The 20,269-nt window shown below is 38.7% G+C and overlaps 1 protein-coding gene across 11 annotated transcripts in view; it reads right to left on the bottom strand.

Moving 5' to 3' along the window:
- The window catches only part of Mbs (Myosin binding subunit), a 115,621-nt gene that overhangs the window by 46,071 nt on the left and 49,281 nt on the right, over positions 1 to 20,269 (bottom strand). For 6 of the 11 annotated variants that reach the window (XM_074100190.1, XM_074100180.1, XM_074100209.1 and 3 more), the window contains 7 exons: positions 19,397 to 19,543; positions 18,798 to 18,876; positions 13,933 to 14,052; positions 10,682 to 10,795; positions 6,908 to 7,000; positions 3,976 to 4,138; positions 2,331 to 2,396 (listed from right to left, as the gene is read on the bottom strand). In XM_074100190.1, coding sequence (XP_073956291.1) covers positions 2,331 to 2,396; positions 3,976 to 4,138; positions 6,908 to 7,000; positions 10,682 to 10,795; positions 13,933 to 14,052; positions 18,798 to 18,876; positions 19,397 to 19,543 — 782 coding nt within the window. Of the gene's footprint in view, positions 1 to 2,330; positions 2,397 to 3,975; positions 4,139 to 6,907; positions 7,001 to 10,681; positions 10,796 to 13,932; positions 14,053 to 15,664; positions 15,764 to 18,797; positions 18,877 to 19,396; positions 19,544 to 20,269 lie in introns of all 11 variants that reach the window. The other 5 variants (XM_074100197.1, XM_074100204.1, XM_074100215.1 and 2 more) reach the window with 5 other exon arrangements.

The raw sequence follows: 20,269 nt of genomic DNA, 5'->3' as shown, positions 1-20,269 counted from the left end.
TTTTTTTGATATCGATATTAAGTTTTTTGTTAATATCGATATAACAGCACTGGTGAAACTGTGGCAACATTTGTGTGCAACGAACTGTCAAGTTGGTCGATAAAAAGATTGAAATTTTAATGTTTTTAATCAATACTCAAGGCTTCATTGAACGCTAGGTTTTTGTCTTGTAAAGTTCGAGGCGAGGCATCGAAGACGCGTTTTTTATAGGATTCGTTTCTTGAAAATTGAATTAAGCGTTACATATTATATTACCTAATCTATGCCTTGCTTCGATACTAAAATAGAAAATTCGAGCCTCCACCTAGCATTTGATGAAAATGGTACGGTAGGGAGAGACTATTAAAACTCTCAGGCAATACGGTATTTGTTTCTATTTTATTACTTATTATTAAAGGGAAAACAATTATCAGGTTATCTTTAAATGCATACAACAGATATAAATGTGAAAGTTTGTGAAGATGTTTGGATGTTTTTTACTCAATCATGTCTAAACCGCTGAACTGATTTAGGACATTGGATAGTTTTTATCCCGGAAAATTGCATAGTTCCCGCGGGATAGCCATAAACGAATACTACGCGGACGGAGTCTCGGGTAACAGCTAGTTTAAAAATTACTGAAAGTGAAATTCAAGAAGAACCGGTTTTTTTTCTTCGCTAAACACTGGCTGCATAATCCTGGATAGCAAATTCAGGATTTGTCAAATACCGCATTCAAACAGTCCGTAGTAACTTTTGTATCGTTTAATGATAGTTTTAATTGCCTTTTGTTACATAAGGCCCTCCCTAGCTTAACCATTTTCATTTTCCGATATTGTTTCCACCAAATGGGGAAACTCTCAGTAAAGAACAGCCATCGAGATATAAATCAATAGAGTGAACACGTCGTGTATCTTTTATATCGCCAAACTGCTGCATCGGTTTCCGCACTCTGATTTACCGACACAGTATCAAGTAAATACATAACCAAAATTTTAATATATAATTAAAGGATAAAGTAAAACTAGAGCTAGTACGGTATAATGGCCCACTCTATTGATAAATAACTCTAGGAGCACCTAGAGCCTACTGAAAAAATCTCGTTTCAAGAATGCGACATGAATACTATTAAAACACAAAATGGTAATGGCCGAATAGACACGAGTGAATATTTTTAATTACACTGCATTAAAACTAAAAAAAAAAGTTAATAAATTAATAAATACAAACAGTACTGGGGTATCGGTGAATAAACGGCCAAACTGATGTGAACACAGTCAAATTCAAACTGGAAAGTATTTACAATGACGATATAAAAATAAAACAAATATCGTATAACTTCAATAGCTAAATAAAAAAATCTCGACCCCCTAAAATCGAGGGCTACTTTTAAATGGGTTTTAGGGTTTACGCTAGCTGACGCGGTTTGCACGGCGCGGGTGGCCGCCTGTTGAACAATAGTGTGAGCAGCGCTAACTGCGCGCGTCGCGTGCATAGGATTGTACCTGCGCCCGCCCCGCATTCTGCACCCGCTAAGTGCACCCGCGCCGCGCCGGATTTTTAATCCCATGGAAAAAATGCAAACAAAGGTATTGCCGTTATCAAAAAACATTTGCAGAATTCAAGATATTTTATTCTTTCCACATTTGCCAGAAATCGACTTCCCATTAAAAAACTGTATTTCTTAATCAAGATAAAATATTTAAATTTACTGATGAAAATCTTTACTTTGGCATTTACTACGCTTTGGTATATTAATTTACAAAGAGATTACTCTGATTTTAAATTTATTTTTCTGTCCTGGTATTACGTATGCATTTATTTATTGTCCTGGTATTACACAAGGGTTTTTAAGCTGTGGGCCGCTTGGCGCGAGACGTCACTCAATGCACTAACATTCGAGACTGAATTCGTAATCGTTTTCCAGTGACTCTTGTTCTGTTATTTTTTTTTACTGTCGACATTGTTATATTTTTACTGTAGTTAAGTTGTTCATTGTTGGACTCCGGTCCGAGTACTTCTCAGTCAAAAGACGACTTGTAAGTTGTCTCCCGTAAAAACGGCTCTAATAGGCATGGCAACAACAGAACTTCATATAATATTTCTAGCGGGCCCATACCTTGAAATCCCCTGAAATGTCACTTTGACAATGACGAAACTTTGTTTACATTTTTTCCGTGGGATTAAAAATCCGGGTTTAGAGCCCTTTCTTATTAAGAACTAAATAAATAAATATAACTGTTATCCCCAAAAAACCGATTAGTAATTGAAGAAAAGTTAACGTTTCCCAAAAGGAACCAAATGCCCCCAATTATTATCATAATCATTGTGAACATCAGAATATCACATACCGTATTGTTTTCGACGGCGGGAGGGGCCGGCGATTCCTCTTTTTTGGGACTGACCGGCGGGAGAACCTGTAACAGAGATATTAACTTGACTTATTGGCTTTGTGCACGACATCAGCGCCACCTAGCGTCCGCAACTTTTTTTGCTCTGATGCTCTGACGTTTTGAAATTTCATCGCGACATTGTGAAAAAATCAAACGTATAACGTATTAATTTATAATACAAAATTACTGTGATACCGTGATTTGGTTGTGAGTTCATTTTTGGTCATTAAAATTAAATGAGGTAAGTAAAATTTATTCAAAAGTGTGTTTTATTTTCGTTATGTCAGGGTTTGTTTACTTCATGTTTAGTTGTACTTTTACTGTAAAACGAAAAGATAAAGCTATCTTATTGGTTTCTTTGAATAATAGTAAAATTATATAATTGTTCTCTAGTAATAAATTAAATATCGTTTTCAGATCAAAATGAGTATCATTTTGAAGACCGGTTTTGTGAGTATATCACTCAATATAAAATTTCAACCACAAACCGTTTCATAAGGAAAATTGTTGCTGGACGTGTCCGAGATGTAGAGGAATTAAGAACAAAACAGGGACAGTGTTCAATAATTCAAGCTCGCATCATAACATAAACATCTATTATTAAAATTAGGTAGTTAAAGTCTATAGAAATTGCTTTGTTAATGACAGATTCATATGAGTATTACAGATGCCAGAGCCTAGATTATTTCCTCTTTTGGCCACTATGAGCGCTGCGATAGATTTCATTACCCCCACCTAGTACTTCGCACCCTCCCAATAGTACAGATGTAGCGATTAACGTTTTGCCATCGTGTTTTGTCGGAAAAGTTCGTATTCTTGCTTTCTCAACTAGCTTACTGAATTAAGATTGGTTTTTTGGAATCTTTTTGTATTTTTTATATCAATTCCAAATTTTTACTTTTACGGTCATCCGTAAAACAAATTGAAAATACAAACTGAAATATAGATGCACAGAAAAAACAGAAAAATAAGACCATCACTGGGAATCGAACCCAGGTCCTCGGTAATCCGTACCGCGTCCTATACCGCTACACCACTGATGGTCAACGGTACCGACACGAATTTCCCTATGCACCTCATAGTTTCTTCAGCTTACTGAACTTTACTGAAGCTGATTGAGACAGCAACATAAATACGAACCGGTCGGGGCAGATATTGAATGAAAAAAGTTTTTGTTCAAAAATGACATTTCTAATACAAGCTTTTTTTACTGACTGTACTTTTTAATGAAATGAGTTTCATGTTCAAAACTGTATTTTTTGTTGACTGTACTTGCATTGTCATCCAATTTACACACGTACCTATACCAAATTTCAAGTCAATCCGACTACTGGAATTGAGTCTAAATGAACTTGCAAGACTTGACCAAACCAAAAGATGTTTTATAAGAAACTCTCCTACTGCTGTCTCTTGGACAACGGGACTAAACAAAACAAAAAGTTGATTCACCCAAATATAAATGTTCCAGGCTCTCACCTCCGTAGTGCCGTTGCCAGCCTCCTTGTTCGTCAGCTGTTTTTTAAGAACTGCTGTCTCTTGGATAACGGACAAAACAAACAAGAAAAAGTTGATTGCTCCACATAACAATATTCTAGGCTCTCACCTCCGTAGTGCCGTTGCCAGCCTTCTTCTTTGTCAGCTGCTCGGCGGACTTTATCTCCTCGAGGGTCACGCCCTGCGTGGAGCGCCGTGTCTCGCGCACGCGCTTCGCGTGAGCCTTGCGCTGCGTCTCGCTCTCCTCGTCGCGTACCGGCGGGACGAATGACCTGGCAACGTTATTGCAATAAGTATCCAAGCAGCATCTTGAAAAATCTAAAGCGCAAGCCACGTGGAAGAGACGTCGGGCGGGAGCGCGACGTGGACGGGGCGGATACGGGGCGAGGGCGTCTCCGCCTTGTTTCTTGTTTGCTTTGGATGGCGACGTTTCTATACATTTAGTATGAAAACTGGTTCAAGGGGCGCCCCCCTCCCACGTCTCTTCTGTGTGGCTTGGGTTTACGCTAGCTGGCGCGGGCGCAGGTACAATCCTATGCACGCGACACTATTGTTCAACAGGCGGCCACCCGCTCCGCGCAAACCGCGTCAGCTAGTGTAGGCCCTAATTATTAGGGCTGTAGAGACGTAAGGTAAGCTACGAAACATGCTGTGTAATTGAAACACTGGTCATGCATTCATGCAAAACTGATGCGCAAATTAATGGCGTTTGCTATAATATACTACAGCATTAACGAAGAAATTACTGATTTACGATTTCATACTTCGGAATATTATTTTTATTTTGAAAATATTTTTTTATATTCATCTCGTAAAATAATTGCAGGCTTTTGCAGGTCCAAGTTGTGCAAGGTCCGCCCGGATGGCTACCACCATCTTGCTCGCTAATCCTGCCGTGAAGCAGCAGTGCTTGCACTGTTGTGTTTCGGCGTGGAGAGTAAGACAGCCGGTGAAATTACTGGCACTTGAGGTATCGGTGATGATCTCTTACCATCAGGAGAACCACCTGCTCGTTTGCCATCCAGTCGAATAAAAAAAAAGAAACTCAATTTGGGCTTTCAGTCATTGTCCAGAGAGAGAACACGATGTAAATAAAGTAAAACGAATGCTAAGGGGAATGCAACTGAATAGACGCGAGGAGTTAGCAATTTATTTCGTTCCTTTGAGAAAGCTCGCAAAGATACTTCGACTAACTAGATATTACATTGTACCTACGTAAGAATAAGTATGTATAAACTTTTTTGGGGAATGATGGGCATGATATTACCCCAAAAACTTAAAATAATGATTAATATAAAGTGGAATATAAGCAATAGTTATTTGTGTCACAAGGGAGCAAAATGGTGTATTTACGGCGAGGGCGTACATTGAATCCAGAATGTAGCGAAGGATTCTACGCGAGGGATTCTAAAGTAGAACCCTAAGCCTAATGAAGGATTCAAGTGTTAACGCCCAAGATGAAAATAATTTTACTCCCGAGTGGCTCATACAACTTTTCACACCGAGCATTAAGAAACTTGAAAAAAAAAACATATTATTATAGAACAACCAGCATAGAAAATGTCGTGGCTTTACAGTTATCATCTTCAAAAAATGGCATTTGCCATAAAACACTTAGAAAAGCCTTGAACAGAAAAGTTGCACTTTGCTCCCTCTCGTCAGGGAGGAAAAGTTACTTTTCTGAAGGAGAGGTGTGAAAAAAATATTACCTAATAATAAAGCGTTGCGTTCCCCATCAAAACATAATGAAGTATAATCGTAATAGAAACTAAAAATAAGGATTTAAGGCCTATTTCACCAGTCATTGATAAGATAAATTGTATACAGATATCTCCGTTTTCTGCGAATAAACAGAGACAGCATCACATCTATTTGTCACGTAAAAATTATGAATAAGTGGTGAAAGTGGCTCTTAACTCTAGGTCCATAAGTTTCGCAAGTTGCGAACGCACAAAAACACTAAAAACAGACCGTTTCTATCTCATTCTATCCTATAACTGTATCCTATAGGATTGTCAGCGATTGCCAAACATACGGACCCAGCGTAAACACACACCAAATCAAACAATCAAATCCATTAAACTATGCAACAGATCACATCAAACAATCATTAACACTAATACGTCGCGGTGTATCACTATGTATAGTTAGCTCACGCCTCAGCTTGCGCTTTTGCCTGTTAAAAAAATACACTCGGTAGCGGCCACGTCTTGGCGCCTGGTGCATGCATAAAACAACTGCAACAACATCTAGCGCCGCGATCAAAGGGCTTACTCCGAAGGTCGAAAATCGAAATTCGTATCGTACCGTGCCCCTCGTATTAAATAGCACAAGTGTCAGAGGGATCGAACGACACGAACTTCGATTTTCGAATTTCGCAGTAGCCCTGCAGTGACGAGCCAGCTATGAAACATCTTTGACTATGTTATAATAATGAAACAAACAACAGCAGTGGTCAAATACAATAATTCATAGAACCGCGAAATTCTGCCTTACGAGTTTTTTTTAGTCTGCCATATTACGCCGACAGAACCTTGGCAGAAAGTCATATTAAAAACTAAAAACAGACAGACTGACAATGTAGTAAAGATATAAGGGTTCCGTTGTATGTTTCATTTTGAGGTACGGAAACTTAGATCTGACGACAAAAAAATACAATTTAATTTAAATCAGCGCTGGGATAGGTATTACAAACACTTCCGCATTATGCTGAGTCAGTATACTAGTCGCAACCGCAACAACACTCTCTTTATCCTTCGTGTTGTGTATGTATTTGTAATAATAATAACGCTGTTGTCACTTGTGTGGTTGTGAATAAATGTATTTCCTTTCTTTAATTTTATGCATAACTAAAAATACTTTAATTAATGGTCCTCACGTAAAGCAACTAGCCAAATCAATATGTTGTCAAGCATACTGATTGAACAAGATATCAAAAAAATAACACGCTCATCGAATTATTGTCAAGATTCCCATGAAAAATTCACTGTCAAAGTCAATTTCATAGCTGGTCAAAACCAAACGGAAAAACTATTATGTACTTGAAGAAATTCTTGAAAATGTTTCCGGGCGATAGTTTGGTCGGCGTGGCGGAACTTGAAGTCGAATTGCTACTGTTCTCCGGATCCGTGGTGCTAAGATACATAGCTACACTATAGTACTATGTCAGGATGCTTAACCAGGCGTCGATACAATCGAATTTGTATCTTACGAAGATCCAACCCCTTTGAGCGCCAACGGGCATCATTGGCCATCGGACGAACGGCAAAAACGCCACTAAATTATACATTACGCCAAGAAATCAATATAGAATTTTTTCAGCTTATAGTTGGGCAGTAATGTATGCCTTTTTTAAATTTCGATTGAAGTCGACGATTGTATCTAAAAGGTGTAAATAACATACTGAAAATCTGACGCCCCAAGTCAGTCAGCCAACTCTACGGAATTTCTAACTCTACAATCCTAATTTGTGTTTGTCAGTTGCACTTCGTCGTTTTTAGAAGAAAAATAAAACCGGCCAAGAGCGTGTCGGACACGCCCAAGATAGGGTTCCGTAGCCATCACGAAATAAATCAAGTAATATTAAGTGAGTTATAACACGATTAAAATACTTACTACAGTCTTAAAATGAATTACCAATTATTATTACGTCCTTTTGTTGAGAAGCGCAGTTTTTCGGCAATAACTCAAAAACGGTATATCCGATCATGTTGAAACCAATTTTCGTTGAAAGTATTTATTAAGCGTTAGTTTCCATATTTTTTGGACAAACGGTTTACAAGATAGAGGGGGGGGACACAATTTTTGCTACTTTGGGAGCGATTATTTCCGGAAATCTTCACTTAATCAAAACAGTTTTTGAGAAACCTTACTATCTTTTCAAAAGAGCTGTCAAACTATGTGCCACACGTTGATGCGAGTTAATTTTTTTTTTAATTTCAGTAACGCGTATGGAGTTTTTTGTAATTTAACTACAAAACTAAATAGCGGCTTTGACAAGACATCGGTACTCCAAATTTCATTGATATACATCTTGTAGTTTTCGAGTAAAATGCCTGTGACATACGGACGGACGGACAGACAGACAGACAGACGGACTTGACGAAACTATAAGGGTTCTGTTTTTGCCATTTTGGCTCCGGAACCCTAAAAAACACTGTCAGAAAACAGCCAGTATTAAATTCTCTAAATAGTACACACTTGACTAAACATTTAAGTGGCGTATGGAACTTCGTCACTTTAAGACAGGGCTCAGTGAAAAAAATATTTATAAAAACACAACCTGCTTTAAAACATAGTGTAAGTAGTCGATTCTACTCTCGATTTTGAAGAAATTAATTTCACGTTAACAGTTATTTAATTTAATTAACACCTTGTATACATTATTCGATCTTCAACGAGTACACCACTCTGTGAAAGGTGTGACTACATTTCGAATCAAAAATACCAGATGATAATCCTGTGAAAACACAACTAAAGACAGTTAAAGTGAGAAAAGTTTTTCAATGTCAAAGTCTTTATGCCACTGACATAACATTGATTTTTACTTGGAATGTGTAAAAAATTTTTCACTACATCTATATTTGCTGGTTTGTTCAAAACTAATTTTAAAACATCTCGTGTAAATCAAACACACGACATGTACCCTTTGTTTCACCACCCTTTGATTAAATTTATTTGACGGGTCAATGTGATGCCGTCTCTGTTTGTTTTGTTCGAATAGACTGAGACGGCATCACATTTATCCGTCAAATAAAATCAATCAATGGGTGGTCAAAACAGCCCCGGAGTGTAGACATTCACGCGCCGTTGGCATTCAAATGGTTAAACAACAGATAAAGAACACAGAACGCACACAACAGTTCAAAAATTTCTGGCCAGATAGACAGGAAGGGACAGAAACTTTTGGACTTGCCTCCGTTTTCCCGCGGACCTGGTTAAGGATATGAAAGAAATAATTAACTATTTAAATAACCTCCACCATCGTAATGTGCTGCCATAGAAGCAGAGCTGGAATCAACCCAATCACGTTAGCAGTGGTTCTAACAGCAGTGGTAACTTTCTTTGAATTTATCCCTGAACATTGTGGGTAGTTGCCATTTAGGTACCCCTTAAAATAAGTGCAGTCCGAAGTCCCTCTACCCACGATATCTGATGATCTTTTTTTTTTTTATAATTCGACTGGATGGCAAACGAGCAAGTGGGTCTCTTGATGGTAAGAGAACTAAGAGATCACCACCGCCCATAAACATCTGCAACACCAGGGGTATTGCAGACGCGTTGCCAACCTAGAGGTCTAAGATGGGATACCTCACGTGCCAGTAATTTCACCGGCTGTCTCACTCTCCACGCCGAAACACAACAATGCAAGCGCTACTGCTTCACGGCATTATTAGCGAGCAAGATGGTGGTAGCAATCCGGGCGGACCTTGCACAAGGTCCTACCACCTGCAAATAGTCTAAAATATCTTGTTCTTTACCCCTCACAGAACACAGTTTTACCCCTTTAGGGTAAATTTACCACTAGGCTCGAAACCAATGTGTTAATTAAAACCCACGTCGCATTCGTCACCAAAGAACCAGAGCGAAGGCGGATTCCAGCCAGTCTCCACTTCTATAGACGCACACCTTTACAATGTTCGCCCATCTAACACCACACTGCGGTGGTCCATGGAAATAACAGACCGATCGAGCAAACCATAGCTTATACTCCGAAGTTCATTTAGTGCCATCGCTCTCACGCTAATAGCATTTACCAGGAGAATGAGGTAGCCAGAAAGCTACAAGAGTATTTTTCGCTCGAGCGTGTTTCGTGTTCAATGCACCCGGCAGCGCAGGCAATGAACAGAAAAAACGCTAGAGGCACCGATCGCGCGTGGACACGCAAAGGCTATAGATGAGCGAGAACTTTAACGAGAGACCGTAATGTCTAACGAGCTCACGCGCGCGATTCCATTCACCATCTCTTTTAACCCTCTCTAATACCGTATAACAGAAAGAAATGGTGAAAACGATTACGATTCCAATTGTGTTAGACAAAAAGGCCTCTGATTTATATATTGTCTGGTTCATACACAGAACAGAATTTCAATTCGCATCTTTCCTGTGTACATGACAAAAGTTAACAGGTAAATGCTTTTCTAATTTTTATACTTTCGTAACTTTTAGTCCGTTCAAAGAAAAAAAAGTTTGATGATTAACAAGTCTTTTACTACATGCCCACAGGAAACAACTTGTTTTTAATTCTGAGTTGTACTAAACTACCCTTCACCTTTCCACGATCACAACAAAGAATACTTATATTATCATATCAATCAAGAATATTCAATCATAGCGTAACAATAACAACTAGTGAGGTAACTCGACCGGGTAACTACTTGGTGCGATGCGGGCGTTCCCCCCAATGTTAACCCACATGCCGCGACTCGGTCGATTGTTGTCACCGCTCAATAAATGACACAACAAAGTGTGCATACATATCTGGCCGGAAGGACGTGTTAGATATTAAAGCTGAGCATCCACTGCATCGGAATCGAGCCCTACTGAGCGGAAGGATTTGTTTCTTTTTTTTATATTTCTATGGTACTGCTGTATCGGCATTTATACAACGCAAAAAATCCGTCCGCTTCGTACGACGCGTACGCTTCGATTCCGATGCAGTGGACGCGCAGCTTTATGCACGCTTTATTGTGTCAGATATTGGTGCTGGTGACTGAACGCAGTTAGCGCTGAGACCAAGTGCGCCCACTATTAAAAATGATTACGCTATACAACTGTCAAGTTTCATAAGGGTCAAGTAAAGACACGTGACATACCTCCTGACCGTAGTTTGCGTAGTTGTATTGGTAGTGGTAGAATTCGCTGTGGTATTCGCGGTTGGGCTCCAAGTGTTGGCCTCTCGCTCTCTCTTCTCGGGCGTCGAATTAGTTCTGTGTACGGTAAAAGAAAATTAGTTCACATGATTAACAAGACGTAAGGCTAAGACTCCTTTGGTAGCAGTTACCCTGGTACATTGGCGAAGCAAGCAGCGCAACTTTGCTATATTTTATTCAGAATCAGACCGACTATTGAAATTGCACCTGTGAAAATACCACTGGTATCTGTAAATTTCTACAAAACAACGCTCTAATAAAAATTTTGATCATTCGATAAAACTGTATACAGCTTTAGTTAGGTACTGCAAATACAATTTTTTACCACTTCCGTGTATAGAGATGTGATTTCGAACATCGGTTATAGAGTACAAATGTCAAAAGTATGGCAAAAATGCTTTTTAACCTGTCCTCTCCCAGAGGCACAAATTTGTGCCCAAATTCCTTTGATCCTGTTATCCTGGGAGATGACAGATTAAAAGTCGCCGCTTACTAAAAGTAAGATAAAAACCGTAAATCAATAGATACTAATATTTCAACTATAAGATATACACGTTTCTCAAATGTAATTGAATGTAGCCTCTTAAAAAGTTACTCGCATCACTTCGCACAAAGACATTTTTAAATATGTGTAGATAAGTGAAATTTCATTCCCATATCTTTGTACTCTAATTTTGCACGAATCAATTACATTTGAGTCACTTTAAATTTATATGATTATTAATACTAATTCTACACATTTAACAAAGTCTGGCCCCCTCTACCAACAACTGAAACAACATAAATAAAATACTTGTATCTTAATATAAACGTACACATATAAACAGAACCAGGACATGTAATAATAGACGGGAAAAAAGCAGACATACCATTAAAACATACTCCATTCAAAATCAATACAAAATAAAGAACAGAGCTCAGAAATAATGAGCTGTTTTGAGAGTTTGCATAACATGGACATACCCTGTCATTTAATAGTTGTCCCATGATCTTTCTCTGTCTATAAATGGATATTAAACGGAAGAATACAAAATATACTTAAACTGATAGTCATTTATTAGAATTACGAGTAAACAGATCGCTTCAAATACATTTAAAAGCATGGTCAGTACTCGTTTTGCGATGTATATTGTCATTTTAGTTGATCATAACGAGTAAAGTTTTGTTTTGTTTTAATATTTATTTTCAGGGTGTATCCATATTAGTATCTACAAATGACATTAATGATAATAGCTCACTCTTTCCGAACTCTAGTAATGAAATGCCACACATGACGTATGAATGACGTGTGGCGTCAAGTTTCTACGCGTGTATCGTAAAGTGTGATATTAATGTTGAATGAAGTTAGATGATATTTGAATATTATTATGAGGATTTATTAAATATGTTCTTTGTAATAATTCGGTGTCGATGTCAGTTCTGGGTTCATGTTGGAACTAAGCTTTTGTTTCATGAAACTACCAATGTGACTACTACGTAATGATTCGTATGAGTTTGCTCAAAAAATAATACTTATGTCCATATTAATACCTATGAGTAATGAGTATAATTTTCATTCTACATCTCAACGATCTACGAAATGATGAAGGTTTTAAAAAACTATAGTCTACAAGATGTCACTATTGTAACATTCATTATAAAAAGGGGATATCCCGTTTTCCTCACAGTATAAGTAATGGAAAATTTAGTGCACATTCTAATCAGTCCGAATCGTAGTTGCAACAAAACTGTGAAATAATTATTATCTAGATATTATTCAGTGCCCGGGGCCGCTCCCACTACGCTGCGCCACTGGGACGGACTCATCTCTTCCCGTGTATGGTTGTCGACCATGGGACTTGATGTGCCAGAGGGCAGCAGCCCTCTCTATTGTTAACTACTCCGGACTCCAGCACTGCTGTGTTGGAGGCAAAAGGGAAGCCACCACAGTATTCCTAAGATAGTCGTCAAGATGGTTTACTACTGATATTCAATCGACGACCATTAAACGACGTCCACACTACAAAAACCCCGTGTCGACGACCACAAAAATTACAAGTGCTACAAATCGACATAATGAGTAGTGAGCGGATTTAAAGTAGCAATTACAAGTTAAATATATATATGACTAGTGCGATTGGTTAGATAGATAGATAGATTTATTTATAAGATTTTATGTTGTTTATTGGTCTTATAGTTATCTAATTACAATGCCATATTTATTACGCACCTTTTTGATAAAAATAAATGCTTACTTGTAATAATAGTCTTATCCATATTAAACTTGTAATCGCTACTTCAAATCCGCTCTCTAATAATGAGGGCTAAAAGACCATTGGTAACTTAAAAGTGACAATTAGGTGGACTTGGTACGCTTGAACGTTTGTGGTATAAGGCCGGAAGAGACTACTTATGTTTAAGGTTCAAGTGGTCAAAGTTGACGTCTTAGCACGCCTATAGCCTATTAGCCTATTAAATAGGTTCTCAACGTGGACAACACCCCGTTGTGTACACTGATTCAGGAGTGTGGCACTAATACGCTCAGAATTAAAAGGCGTTACATTAGAACCACTTCTACGGTCCAAGGTTAAAAAATCAATCATCGGGGTTTGGTTTCGCAGTTGTCACTACTTAACCCTGCGTTAGCAATTAACTCGAGGTTAAAAGTAAAATGATGCGCGGAAGCTCACCTTAGTTAAAAAAGATTTAGAACAAAACTAAAGGCGACGGTGGACATAGACGGGTTTTTTTTTATGAACATGAAACTTTGTCATTTATAAGAGAGTTCGACGCCACATTACAATAAGTTCTATATTAGGCCACTGGGCGGCAAGGTTAAGCCTATATAAATTATATTGACAAAAACTTTTTGTTTGACACAAAATTGTCCAGAACTACCTTTATCGATGCATCCGACCCATTTACGATTTTTTGCGATCTCTGGCTTTTCCCCTTAAAATATTTCAGGTATTTTTTACTGTAATTTTTCTCGGCTGTAAAGTTGTTTAGCATCTCGTGCCTTTGAAACCCTCGGCTACGTTTAGAATTCTTCTTTTGAACCACTCGCTTCACTCGTGATTCAATCCTAGAATCCTTCGCTTGCTCGGGTTTCAATACAAGCACTCGCGCCCAACAGTAACTTTCCACCCTTGCATAACAAATAACTATTGTTTGCAAGCCCCAAACATGAACCCAGGCGACACGGTTGCGGGCACCTTGTCTGCACGTCCTCGTTAGTATCGTTAGTTTCCTTCTCTGCGAGCGGCGCCGGCGGTATGGACGGGCAGGAGGACGCCTTGATACGCGCCGTGACGTCCCTGTAGCGCTGATAGAAACTGTTCACAACACAAGCATGCCAAGTGTTAGAGCTTGAGGACTGTAAGATCATGTTACCTAACCATTCATACACCGTGTATTGTTGATATAGCCACAAACTGTAACCAGACGTAGATTTATTTATGAACCGATATTAAACAACAAAACAACAAACGCAACGACAATTAGTACCAGAGCGTACTTTTTTTATACGAACAATAATTATTTCATACAAGAGAGAAGCATTCTGTGACAGCTGTCACGTCAACAAGTGCGACGTTTTAAATCAAAACAAAGTAGTATCACGTAGTAATACTTATAAGGTAACTAATAAGTCGCAATTTCTTAGTAAAACGTAATAAAACGTGTTTAATAGGGCCCTCACTAACTACCCTTACCCCCTGTTTCACCATCCATTGATTAAATTTATCTGATGGATAAATTTGATGCCGTCTCTGTTTGTTTCGTTCGAATAGACGGAGACATCACATTTATCCGTCAAAAAAAAACAATGGGTGTTGAAACAGAAACCTTAAAGTTTGTGGTTGTATCAAAAATACACGCTGTATACACTAGTCCACTTTACGGACACACGGAAGCTGACGTGAGCTGTGGCCGTCGTCACACTGACGTTACCATCAGTTCACTTTCTCTTACTACCCTCATCTTACACCGTGCGATAGAAAGATTTGGTAAAAATGACTATGATTTCAAGTATGACAGACAATAAGGTATCTGTGTAAGGTATGTGTGTTTGGACGTTGCAAATAGCTCGCTGGGCTAATAATCAAACTAAACTTTGGATCGTTCGAGTCAACGAAGTACGTATTATACGGAGAAATTATCTATATTCTTTAAAGTATTTTTTTTTTCGTTCTACCGGCCGTGCTCTTTTAATAGTTTATACGTAATACACGTTTTATACACGTTTCAAAAGTATTATATCGTCCGAGTAAATTGGAAAGACGATAACACTTTTTAGTATCTTTAAATTGATCAGGGACAAGCATTACCGTATCACTTGCAAACTGAGGGCCTACTCCAATTCGAAAAGCGAAGATCGTATCGTACGTCCTAGTCTCTCGTATTAAATAGTACAAGTGTCAGAGGGACGGAACGACACGAACTTCGATCTTCGAATCTAGGAGTAGCCCCGCTGTCAAGAATACTGCTACTACATAAATTTTCTGAACTATGCCGAATTTTCTAATGTGGATTGTTTACAGGCACTTTCAATTTGGTCAAAACAAGCTATCTAAATTATGATTGGTTCTTTGGAGTATTTTTGTATTTTTTATTTCAACTCCAAATTTGTTACTTTTACGGGTATCCCGTGAAACCATATCGAATATCGATCCAGCGGTGGTGTAGGGGTTATAGCACGCAGCACGGATTGCTGAGGACCTGGGTTCGATTCCCAGCGCTGGTCTCTTTTTCTGACTTTTCTGTGCATCCATGTCTCAGTTTGAATTTTCGATAAGCTATCTAAACTTCCCAAAAAAGAACATTAAAAATAAATTTAAGTTGCAATTAATCCGAACAGTCCTCAAGCATAGAAAATAACCCTACACCGAACTAGGACGAGAGTACCCAACTAGACAATAGACACACACAGTCTGCATAATAACTAACTCGTCACTTATGTCAAAGCCGCTGTTTCTTTTCGTCTGACTCGACAGCGTATCGAAACGGCTTATAAGTAAGCTCACTCGGTTGAATTTCTCTTTTATTCTGAAAACAACATGATCAACTTAAAACTCCTGGCGGCCTCTGATGCCCTGGTACTTTAAAATCGTTAGCACATTGTTATTATCGTTAAGTATGAATGATTCAAACCGTGACGATGTAAACGCGATGATATTTTCTATTATGAATAGTGCTGGCATGAAAAATAAACACAAATAAATATTGGACGATATAAAGCACACCCAATAACATGTGCGGTTCAAAATTAACAACATTTAAGGTCACACAGGGAGTTGAGAACATAAGGCTTTTCGTACAATCAAAATACTACAAGCTACCTGGAGGCAAGGATGACAGCTAAAAGTCGAACCATACATAAACTGACATACATCCTTCTTCCACAAATGGTGCAACTTCAGTTGACACATGTGTCTCAAAGGAGTATAGGAGATTGGGTTATTTTATATTTTATTTTGTTTGTTGATATGTTGGTTCGATCATGCAATAGCATGGACTAAGAAGTATTATAATAATTATAGCTAATCCAGACAGTAACATAATATGAAATTCTTAAGACTAACTTCATTTAGCAACTTTTTGAAGTTAGTAAACTATACAGGGGGTATGATTTTTCTCATATCAAGAACTTCACAAAAGTGAACCATGTAATACTGAAAAACATAGACGCGAGCAACCTATAAGCAAAATCCAGATCTCAACTCCCTGTATAACCCATAAGCCCCATATGATTCGCTTCTAAGCGCCATGATGTTTCCAATGAAGTGGGGTGTCAAACACGAGCCTTTTTCTCGGTTGCCACTTGCATCCTTTGCTGACTTGCTGACTGACCCAGTAGGAAAGGAATGTGCAAAAAGCACCTAGCACACAACTAGAATTGCCCGGTCGATTCAAAAGTTTCTGTCAGGAGTCGGTTAAAATCAGAAACATGATGTGATATGGTTTAAACAGCAGTTTTTTTAAGTTTTTTTTTTGCTTGTATTGTGTCCCTCTGCTGGGCAAAAGCCTCCCCTCTGTTCTTCCACTCAGCAGCAACAGCAGTTAATGACTACAACTTTAAAATTAATAGAACTAAGTTTCACCGCTAAGTGCCAAATTTCACAAACAAAATCATCATCATTATATCATCGTCATAGGCCTTAAAATGTTGTCAAGTAATTATGCTGGACGTCTTAGCGATATAGCTAAACCGGCCAATGTGGGGAGGATAGACCAATTAGAACCCAGCAGCTTCCGCTGTAAAATAGTCAGAAGCGTTTGAAACTAATTCTACACGTAGCGACTCCAGTTGTGTTGTGGGTGCTCGATGTCTACCATCGAGTAAACGTCGCAAGAGACGTTAGGGCCTCCGCTAACTCGGGCGGCTGTACGGCTTGACTTGGCGCGTGCTGTTTCTTAGGTTTCAATAGAGCAGAGTCCCGCCTGCGCTGCTCTGTCAGATGACGTGAAACAACCGCTACGTCAAGCCAAGACACCGCGCGATTTAGCGGAGGCCCTTAGACCAAACTTTTAGAATTTACACGTCTCGCGTATCGCATGTCCCTTTCCTGCTAGGCTAAAAAGGACGCAATCAAATACATATTAAAATAATTAATTTTGCGGAATAAATATATCGCAAGAAAAAACTGTCTCCACGCTTTCGGTACTGAAAACTCAGTTTTGAGCAACGTTTAATCCTTATTGTATTTGATTTTTAGTTGGTTTAGTCAATTGAATTGGCAAATAAATAGACCCATATTACCCTTATTAATCTGGTTTAGGCGATCAAAAACGCTTTATATACACGCAATTAGAGCGAAAAAGTCGACGATCGAGTCGGCTGACGTGAAACGAAATGTACCAACGGGAAAACATCTTACTCCTTGTTATTGCATGGACATAAAGCATTCTTTGACTGGCTAAAGCCATTTCCGCGTCGATGGGTACGGGCAGACCATTAAATAGTCAGTGATTCATATTTATATTCGACTGTACGTAGTCGCAGCAACTCGAGTTACAATGCCAGCACTAACCAATTGCAATTTGAGACGCGCCACCGCGAAAGAGACAGCGTGCGCGCTACCGCTTGTGAACCAGTGAGGTCACGTGAAGTCTTCCAATCTATTATTTATAAAGAAACTAGATCATATAATACACCGTGTGGCACAGTGGATTAATTGTCTCTCGTCTGCTTTTGTATGACATTTCATACAAAATGGTAGCCTAATTCCACCCTTTTAGAATTGATTTTCAAAAAACAATAAAGCCAAAGCTAAAACCTGAATATAAAATCTCCACCTTCAGGGGATTTGATTTTCGGCGGAAAATTAGGCTGCTAGTTAGTCAAAGTGAAACCACTTCAGCTATCAGTCAGTTAGTGAGTGCAGTCCAAAAATTTATGCAATCAGTCAGTCAGTCAGTCAGTCATTCAGTCAACCGCTTCTTTAGTATGGATACTAAGCCAGATCATCATACTTCTTCAAACATTATTTGTATTTTAAAAACCATTTTTAAAAGCTATTATTTAGTTTCACCTGTTTATTTGTGGGTTTGGGTCAAATCTTGGAAGCTAAATTTGACCCACTTCCAGTAGTCCGATCGACTTGAGATTTGGCATACTTATGTAAATTTGGCGACAGTAGAATAATCTGGTAGTGACAGCTTTGGTCCTGCACGGATCGTCTCCGCAGGAAGGAACTCCTCAATGGTTAATAGTACCGACTTGAAACTTGGTACGGATATTAGTAATAATCTAAACTATGACAATGGAAGTACAGTCAGCAAAAAAGCTTGTATTAAAAACGATTTTTTTAACAAAAGCTTATTGACTTCACAATACATGTCTTACACGCAAAGCATTCGACCAATTGTCGCTTGTCTGTTCCTTAAATAGACGAAGCGGCAACCTTCTCGCGGTCCCCAGTCGCAGTGGCGTGTCTCAATGAGCACATTAACATCAATTTTAGTCGTCACATGCCAAATAACAAAATCCAGTTATAAAGACTTTATACAGATTAAAAATAAATTAAAAAATACATCTATATTAAAAAAAGGTAGTTAGTCGCATGCATTCGACACTCACGTCTTATCATTTTCAAAGCTGTGTGTTCTCCTCAGGATGGTTTCATTATCGACTGTGTTGTTAGCTGGTTTGGTCTCACCTGGAAACAGAAGGAAACTTGGCATCAATAGAATGCAAGAATAATTGTACTCTTTTTTTGTAAGTTTTTTTTAATGTATAAGTGTTTTTTTTTTCTAATAATAAGTCAAAACAAAAGAAACAGTCATTAAAAAAGGTATGTCCACACAATTTGCTGTACATAACCGTGTAACCCATAGGGTATGGTTAAAGTGAGAAAAGTTTTTCCACGTCAAAGCCTGTATGACATTGACATAAGATTGAATTTGACTTGGCCTGTGTAAACACTTTTTTCACTACATCTATACAGTCGAATAAACAGATTCAAGTGTGTTCAGATTCAATTCCAGAGTGGAACCTTTAAATAAATAAATAAAACACTTGATTTCCTTGAAAAAGATGTGGGATTACAACATGACTAGTAGCACAAAGGTTCCTGGCTCATAATTCAGATTGTTCGACAGGACTTCCGGTTATCCTAGAAACTTGAAATTTTAACATATTCCTAATTAGCAAAACGAATGTTTAGTTCGTGTACTAACGTGTGATGTCAGGCTGTTTCCGTAACGAGGCCGTCCGGCGCCAGGACGGCGGCTCGTCCGGCCCGGGCTCCGCGTCCGGCGACGGCGCGCGGCCCTTCGGCGGCTTGCTGTCAGTCTTTATGATCTCCGCGGCGGCCGGCGGCTTGTCTATGTTGATGACATGATTGTGATAATACGATACAGGCATTGACATCTATGTACCTTACGGCACTAGACTAGCTGTTTTGAAACTAAAACATGAATATTACTTTGACACAACCCCTGTCACGGACGTCAACAAACTATAGTGAAACATTCACCAAACCGCGCTGTGAACTAAGTTTGTGCGCCGTTTTAATGTACGAAACATGCAGTCTATACAAATATGTCGATGGGTACAGGACGGCTACAACGAAATTCGAAAATCAAAGTTCGTATTCGTGGATTCGTGGCACTAGGTATACGTACAAACATTTCAAACCTCAATCACATATGAAAAAGAATTACTCAGTACTAGCCGTCGCCCGCGATTCCTTCCGCGTAAATTTCGGTTTTAGCTATCCCGCGGGAACTATGCAGTTTTCCGAGATAACTATCCTATGTCCTTTACCGGGACTCAAACTATCTGTATACCGGATTTCATTTAAATCGGTTCAGCGGTTTAGAAGTGATGAAGTAACAAACAGATTTACAAACTTTCGCATTTATTATATTAAGTGGGATTACGACGAACTAAAATGTTTACCATTCATCAATTAATGAAAAGGAAATAACAGTAGAAACAGTCGCAACTCGCCAGGACATAACTATGTTAGGTAATAATTAACATATTAACTATGTTAGGTATAATTTGGCTACTGCTGGTTATGTAAGATGGTTATGAACGGAGAACAA

Source organism: Choristoneura fumiferana, chromosome Z (genome assembly GCF_025370935.1).
Source record: "Choristoneura fumiferana chromosome Z, NRCan_CFum_1, whole genome shotgun sequence".
NCBI lineage: Eukaryota > Metazoa > Arthropoda > Insecta > Lepidoptera > Tortricidae > Choristoneura > Choristoneura fumiferana.
This window is presented reverse-complemented; position numbering and strand designations above follow the sequence as displayed.